The 8,828-nt window shown below is 40.1% G+C and overlaps 1 protein-coding gene across 5 annotated transcripts in view; it reads right to left on the bottom strand.

Annotated features, from left to right (window-relative positions):
- LOC106877348 (centrosomal protein CCDC61) overlaps positions 1 to 8,828 on the bottom strand; it is a 107,103-nt gene that overhangs the window by 31,397 nt on the left and 66,878 nt on the right. For all 5 annotated transcript variants that reach the window (XM_052970643.1, XM_052970641.1, XM_052970639.1 and 2 more), the window contains exons 6-7: positions 8,270 to 8,307; positions 2,043 to 2,301 (exon numbers count right to left, since the gene is read on the bottom strand). In XM_052970643.1, the coding sequence (XP_052826603.1) occupies positions 2,043 to 2,301; positions 8,270 to 8,307 (297 nt within the window). The remainder of the gene's footprint in view (positions 1 to 2,042; positions 2,302 to 8,269; positions 8,308 to 8,828) is intronic.

Raw genomic sequence — 8,828 nt, 5'->3', positions numbered from 1 at the left:
GCTACCCGGCAAAATTGTTAATTATTAATTTTATTACTAATTGACGATTCCCTGCCCTGCATATCTATATATATACATATATATATATATATATATATATATATGTATATATATACACACACACACACACACACACACACACACACACACACAATGATCTTTCAGTTTCTGTCTATCAAATCCACCCACAAGGCTTTGGTCGGCCTGAGGCTATAGTAGAAGACATTTGCTCGCGGTTTCATGCAGTGGGACTGAATCTGGAACCATGTGGTTACGAAGCATGGTTATTACCACACAGCCATGCCTGTGCCTATATGTATACACATTTTACGTTACGAAGGGAATTTACAATGGTTATATGGATAAAGTAACAACTTCTCAGTAAAAAAAGTCAAAAGTTTGTATTCCATCCCTGGCACATCTCAGCAATTTGAAACATCTCTGTGGTGCATAAAGGCTAAATGATGACAGTGCTAAGCAAATTGTAAATTAATGTGATGGCTACCATTCTCAGATCAGATACTCTACTAAAATAGCATTAGCACAGTGGTTCCCAAAGTGGGTAGTACTGCCCCACTGGGGATAGTGGAAAGATCCAGGGATCATTGAAGAAAAGCTGAACAATCATGGGGGTTTGTGGCCAAAAGATGTAAAAACAACAAAATAATGAGTTAATTATGTTAAGTTTCATATGTGGAATACTATTGTTTTGAATTTGCTGCAGAAAGTGGGCCATGTTTGTGGTGATGAGTTGGCCGGGATGGGATGGGGGGGGGGCTGAAAAAGTTTAGGGACCACTGTATTAGATTATCTGTAAATAATATATATTCCATATGACCTCATGCCATACAAAATTTTTTTGAAATATCTTTTAGATTCAATTGCAGGCACAGGTATGATTGTGTGGTTAAAAATATGGTTTCTGGTTCAGTACCACTATGTGGGCTACCTTAGACAAATGTCTTCTATTACAGCCCCAAGCCAATCAAAGCTTTGTAAATGGATCTGGTAGATGGAAACTGGAAGAAGCTTGTCATGCATGCAAGTGTTTCTGACTCCTCATTTTCATACTGTATAACAGTTGGAAATGAGTGTTACTATCATACAAACTGGGTCATTTCTTTTCAATCTTCCATGAAAACATGCCCAGTCGAATTGTCAGACCAATACAAACATGAAAAAGTGGACATTAAAACAATGACAATGATGTTGATGATTATCTTTGCTACTAGAATAGGTACACCATATCACTGCCTGTCATCAGAAGTGAGTAAAATAGTTGGTATCAGGAAAAGCATCCATCTGTAAAACATTGCCTGAAAAAGTCTCATCCAACTACCATACCCAGCAGAGAAAAGTGGATGTTAAAATAATGAGCTTACTATGCCATATCAATGACAATATTTTTTTTACAAATTGTAATTATGAAAAATTAGCAAAATTCATTAAAAAAAGTTTTAAAAAGCAAAACAGAAAAACTAAGTGAATGTATAATATACTTTAGTGAATCTGTCCCCTATTAGATTTGGTAGGACCTCAATTTCATGTAGTGCATGCCTGCCAATAACATCAATGTAGTTGAGTAGTTTCTCATCTTCCATTAGAGTGTGGAAGTCTCCAAAATACAACTTCTGATATGGCCTGATGACAACATTGGCCAGCAAAGCTAACCCTGAATTGACCAATAATAGTACATTGGTGGAATGTGTCAATAAATCTCCCCTTTAGTCTTATGCCTATGCCATGAGATGGATTGAGCCCTCACAAGAAGCCTTGTATACATAGTATCAAGTACCTTCTTCATAGTCCAGGTTTTTACTCCATAGAGAGGCATACTCTCTACACATATTCCAAAGAAAGCTAGCCTAATTGACGTTCAAATACTCAATTACTAAATGCTTTGAAATTTCTTAAAACACTCCAGGCCAGAATCCTGACATAACATTCTGAAATGCATCACAGTTGCAACCACTTAAAGAAGATATTTTAGTGAATGCATACTTCAGATAATGACAATAAAAATAAAATTCACTTATGAATACCTCTTGTTGCAACTCACAAAGTTCTTGAGTTTTCTTGCGAACAATGCGCTGATGCAGTGTCTTCTCTTTCAACAATTCCATTTCTAGTTTTTTGATGACTGACTTTAAAAGAGTAGTTTCTTTTTTGGCACCATTGACATTCTTCTGTGATGAGATCTCCTTAAGGGCATTGTTGCCATTGAGACCTGCTGCTTTCTCCAACTGGTAATTTGCCCAGTTAACAGCTAGTTCTTCATTATCTGGCACTTCCGCTCTGTAACTGAAGAAAATAAAAATCAATAGGTTGGTTGAGTGAATTTTAAGTATTACCTTTGCTCCTTTACATTGGATGTAGAAAAGTTAATTATTTCATGAAATCCACTTTGTACTATATCATGGACATTTTGGCTTCTTTCCTCATCTTCTGCCTTCTTGTCATTCTGCACTAAGTCCTGTTATATATGTTGTGTATCCATTATTTACACTAGCAGTCCACTATTCACAAATTACACATTATTTACACTAGCAACTCATCATCATTGTCTTCTTTCCAAGTGCTCCTAACCCAACCATATGCAATGAAAGACAGCCATTTATTTCTTCTATAGCAAGATGCATGTGACTGTCACTCTATCATAATTTACCCTCTCAACACCTGGTACAAAACCACCTCCTCCTCTACTACAACTCCATTGGATTAAGGAGGCTTCTCTTTCCTTCTCCCTAGTATCAGTATCATGAAATAAGCATCCAATAGCCTATTGTAAGGTAGTTGGCATTAGGAAAGGCATCCAGCTTGTTGATGTCTGTCAATCATCCTACTCACATCAGCATGGAAAATGGACATTAAATGATGATGACCTACAATTCAGCTACCACCCATTATTTACACTAACTACCCACCATTCAAGTAGAACTCATTATTTACACAAGCTGGTTACCCACGCTAACCATTCAATTAGTACCTTGTCAAATAACATTAGACCAGAAATCTTCATAGGAACCCCATTTCAGCTGTTAGTAACTGTGGTTGTAGTGGAGGCACAATGGCAGCGGACTCGCATTCATAGGATCGCGGTTTTGATTCCCAGACCGGGCGTTGTGAGTGTTTATTGAGCAAAAACACCTAAAGCTCCACAAGGCTCCGGCAGGGGATGGTGGCGAACCCTGCTGTGCTCTTCCATCACAACTTTCTCTCACTCTTATTTCCTGTTTCTGTTGTGCCTGTAATTCAAAGGGTCAGCCTTGTCACACTGTGTCACGCTGAATCTCCCCGAGAACTATGTTAAGGGTACACATATCTGTGGAGTGCTCAGCCACTTGCACATTAATTTCACGAGCAGGCTGTTCCGTTGATCGGATCAACTGGAACCCTCGACGTCGTAAGCGACGGAGTGCCAACAACAACAATTGTGGTTGTACTCTTTCAACCATTACCCAACATTCATGACCATAGGTGAGAAGAGACACAAAAACAAAACTGAAGCTAGCAAGTTTGACTTTTTTACCAACCTCTCCTCCATATTGAATGCTAAAGTTGGTACAATACTGTACCAGCACCACCAATTCTAGCATCCAATTCAGGCCCCTACTTGCAATCACTCATGAATACAGCCCTGAGACATTTAACCTTCTCCACTTATCACAATAAAATACATGTTTTACATATGTAAATACATATTTTATCTTTTATCATTTACATGTTTCAATCATTTTGACTGCAGCCAAGCTGGAGCATCGCCTTGAAGGGTTTCAATCGAATGAATTGACCCCAGGACTTATTTTTAAAGCCCAGTACTTATTATATTGGTCTCTTTTGCTAAACTGCTAAGTTACAGGGACATAAACACACCAACACCAGCTGTCACGCAGTGATAGGGGACAAACACAGAAACAAACCACTCCACTGGGACACTTGCAAGTAGCTATGCCTGATGAGTTCTTTGGATCCACAGATCTACACAACAAAATGGCAATTATTGATAGCATCAAAATAGAGGAAACTGATGTGATATCAGCCATTGATGAGATGAGCTCAAAATCAGCAACAGGACCTGATGGATTCCCAGTAGTTCTCAAAAAGAAATGCAAAGGGGCTCTAGCTAGACCACTTCAGATTCTCTTCCAGAGCTTCCTCACAACAGGGAGACTTCCCAAAAAGTTAAACGAAGGCATTATATGCCCTATCCATAAGGGAGATAGCAGGGCAGACACTAAGAATTATAAACCTCTCTCTCTAACTTCCCATATCAGCAAAGTTATGGAGCGCACTGTAAGGAAGAAACTAATTGCATTCCTTGAAGATAATGGTTTGCTTCCTGACATCCAGCATGGTTTCACTTAGGCAGAAGCTGCCTTACACAGCTTTTGCAATACTATGACTGGGTGTTGAAACAATGAGTCGTTCAAATGTAGATGTGATATATCTTGACTTTGCAAAGGCCTTTGATAAGGTTGATCATGGGATGATATGTCACAAACTACGGAGACTGGGCATAACTGGGAAAATTGGAGAGTGGTTGCATGATTTCTTAAAAGACAGAAGCCAGGCTGTAGCAGCTAACAAAGCCCTCTCCATGGAAACATGAATAGAAAGTGGAGTGCCTCGGGGAATTGTATTGGGGCCACTACTGTTCATGGTGGCTCTTTCAGACATGTCATCAGTTACACAGATGGCCATACTTACTAGCTATGCCAATGACACAAAAGTAGTACAAGCAGTCAAGGAATCTTCTGATGCTAATCCTCAACAGAAAGACCTAGATGCCATATATAAATGGGCTAAGAACAATAACATGCAAATTCCAAGCCCTCAGAAGTCACAACAACGATACTTTGGACCAAAAGGAGCAGCAATCTTGATATTGATATGAGCAACAATGCCTCATTTGACATGCATGTCACCAAGACAGTGGCAGTGTGCAGGTGAATGGCCCGATGGATGCTGAGAACCTTCAGAACAAGGGACTAGGAAACTATGCTGATCCTATAGAGGACATTTGTCCTCAACTGTGGTCACCTTACACTGTAGGATTAATAGCAGAACTTGAGGTAGTTCAGCGATACTACACAAGGAAGATTGCATCAATGAGACAGCTGAACTACTGGGAGAGACTGAAAGAGCCATGACTTTACTTCCTGGAGCAAAAACGGGAGAGGGATGCAATGATATATATGTGGAAGACACTGGAGGGGCTGGCACCAAATTTGGAATTCAGAGTTATACCAGACCTCAAAACGGATGTCACTGCGCTGTTCCAAAAGTCCCAGCTGTCTCATCTAAGGCAAGGAACATGTATGACAATAGATTGGGATTCAAGGCCATTTAACACCTATTTAACTCCACAGCTATTTAACTCCTTACCAAAATATCTGAGGGATCTCCATGGAGTGGGAGTAGATGTCTTCAAGAAACAGCTAGACCTCTTACTATCCAAGATCCCAGATGAATCAATATCAAGGCAGGAAACTCAAAAACGAGAAGCAGTATCGAACTCCCTTCTTCACCAAAAGCCAATCCCATAGAATTGGCCAATTAAAAAGTGATTACACTGGTGGTGCACCAAAATGGCTGCAGCCTCAAGGGTGAAACATATAAAAGAATAAAAGAACATCAAGTCTCTGCAGTGTTGTCCCGTTTTGGCATTGGTGTAGCTTTCAATGCCAAAATTTGGCACAATTCCTTCCAGGATCTTCCAGATGTATATTACTGCATACCTCTCCTGCCTTCTCTCCAGGAAGTAGAGTCTTCACTGTTTCAGCCTTTCCCAGTAGCTGAGAAGTTGCAAAGAGACAATCTTCTTTGTGAATCTTCTCTGGATTGCTTCAAGGTCCGCTGTTAATTTCACACTGGTGGGTGACCATAGCTGTGAGCAGTAATCCAGGCAGCTGAGTACGAATGTCCTCCAGAGGACCATCATGGTTTCCTTATCTCTGGTTCTGAATGTTCTCAGGATCCAGCCAGCCAGTCGTCTGCACTTTGTCACCATCCTGGTAATGTGCACTTGGAAAGTGCACATGTCGATATCAAGGTCCCTCACTGATTTAGGCTCTGGGATTGAAATTCCCTGTGGACCAGTGTACTCTGTAAGTTTCATATTCAGTTTTGGACGTTGGTAACGCAGGGCTTGGAATTTTTCAGCATTAAACTGCATATTATTATCCTCAGCCCATCTGTAAATTGAGTCCAACTCCTGCTGCAGATGTGCAACATCGCTGGGGTTCTGTATTTTCTGCAAGACTTTCGTATCGTCTGTGTAGCTTGCAAGGGTGGCTATCAAGGCACTTGAGGGCATATCTGAGAGGGCCACTATAAAAAGCAGTGGTCTCAAGACAGTGCCCTGTGGAACACCGCTCACTATTTGAGTTTTCATAGAGGTGGCTCCATTAGCCACTACTGTCTGACTTCTATCTATCAGAAAGTCATGTAACCACTCTCCAAGTTTTCCAACTATGCCGAGATCACACAGTTTGTGGCATATCATACCATGATCCACCTTGTTAAAAGCTTTTGCAAAATCAAGGTATATTACATCCACATTTGAGTTGTTGAGCAACTGCCTCAACACCCAATCATAATGTTGTAAGAGCTGGGTCAGGCAGCTCCTACCTGGTTGAAAGCCATGCTGGGTATCACTCAGCAAGTTATTTTCTTCAAGGAATGTGATTAGTTTCCCTCTGACTATCTATTCCATGACTTTGCTGATGTGTGAATCAGAGAGATAGGCCTATAGTTTTTGGCATCTGCTCTGCTTACCCCTTTATGGATTGGGAATATTATACCCTCCTTCAGCTTGCTTGGCAGTCTGCCATTTGCAAGAAAGCTCTGGAAGAGAATCTGGAGGGGTTTTTCCAGGGCATGCTTACACGATTTGAGGAGGATTGCTGGGAAACCATCAGGACCAGCAGTTGAGTTTGCATCCACTTCATCTATGGCTAGTAGTATATCTTCTTCGCCAATGCCAGAACGGGACGACACTGCATAGTGCCAAAGATCCCAGCAATGCCATCGCACTTCAGGACCAGTTACTGCAACAGCCTGGGTTTCAGGGGCCCACAGCTTTTTAATATTCTCCCAAAGGGCTTGAGGAACCTGCACAAAGTAGATGTAGGCGTTTTTAAATCAAAGCTGGACCTCTTCCTGTTGAGAGTCCCAGATGAACCTACCTCACGGCAAGAGGTGCAAATGAGGGTAGCTACATCAAACTCCATTCTTCACCAAGGGCCACAAATTGGAGGAGGATCTCAGAAATAAAAGTGTTGCAAAATGGCAGTGCATCAGCATGATTGCGGTTTTGAAATGGTTCTGCACAAAGCTATCTGGCTATGCTACAGAAGCTGCATTACAACAGCAGGATGGAGCAGAGGGTCAGTACTTTCAGCAGGACGGGGCATCAGCCCATTATGCTACGGTTGTGTGAGACTGGCTGGACGCCAACCTGCCCTGTCGATGGATTGGCAGGTGAGGACCACTTGAGTGGCCATCTCGTTCGCCGGATTTGACCCCACCCGTCTTTTTCCTGTGGGGCGTTCTCAAAGAGAATGTCTACTCAACAAAGCCCCGCAACATTGCTGAACTTAAGGAACAAATTCGAGCTGCCAGATAACTTTGTGCAGAACCATTTCAAAACCGCAATCTTTTGCTCTTTTGTTAATCAGGTGGACATAATCAATATAACAGTATATCTGAAATAGGGGAAAAAAAAAGAAATAAAAATATAAGATTTCAGCTTTCAAATGACATATGAAATAGAAAAATTGAATAAGTATCAACAAAGTTATAAGCAAAAGAAAATATATAGTTACTTATGGCGGACCCTGTATATAATATATATATAATATATATAATAAATATATATATTTCACAAGCAGGCTATTCTTTTGATCGGATCAACTGGAACCCTCGTCGTCATACCAATGGAGTGACGCGACATGTATATGTATGTATGTATAGATAGATAGATAGATAGATAGATAGATAGATAGATAGATAGATATAGAGACCGACAGACAGACAGACAGATATTTGAAGGGCCTCTGTCAGTTTCCATCTATCAAATCCTCTCACAATGATTTGGTCAGCCCAAGGTATAGTAGAAGGCACTTAAAGTGCCACACAGAGGGACGGAACCTGGGCCCATGTTGTTGGAAAGCAAACTTCTTACCACACAGCCACACCTGTGTCTTTAAGAATGCGGAATACATAAAATAGCTGATTTTTATATAAAGTACATGAAGGTAATACTTACTCTTTCAACTTTTCCAAATCTTTAGGTGTATGTTTCAACTGAAAGGTGAACATTAAAACAGAATCAATATAAAAAAAAATATCTACCTTCAATAATGAAATAATTAAACTCAATTTTGGAATTGCGACATTGAAGGAAATAAATATAAGAAACCTTTTTCTATGAAATAAATATGGTGAAGCTATCATGTTATGAAGTATATAACAGGTGAGACATTGTAATGGCCAAGGATGAAAGAGTTAATTATTTAATCTAGCAATCTGATGAGGTGCAAGTATGGTCGTGTGGATATGTGATAGACTTTGCAATCAAATAATCACAAGTTCTATGGCACTGCATGGCAACTTGGGCATGTGTGTTTGCTGTAGCTTTCGTCCAGCCAATGCCGTGTGAGTGGAACTGGTATAGAGAAACTGTATGGAAGCCTGTCATACATATACATATATACATATACAGACATATATATATATATATATATATATATATATACACACATATATGTACATGCATATATTTACATATCTATACAAACGTATATATATAAACATTTATATGTATA

This window comes from Octopus bimaculoides, chromosome 9 (assembly GCF_001194135.2).
Source record: "Octopus bimaculoides isolate UCB-OBI-ISO-001 chromosome 9, ASM119413v2, whole genome shotgun sequence".
In the NCBI taxonomy this organism is placed as follows: domain Eukaryota; kingdom Metazoa; phylum Mollusca; class Cephalopoda; order Octopoda; family Octopodidae; genus Octopus; species Octopus bimaculoides.
Note: the sequence above shows the minus strand (reverse complement) of the source record. Positions and strands in the feature narration are given on the sequence as shown.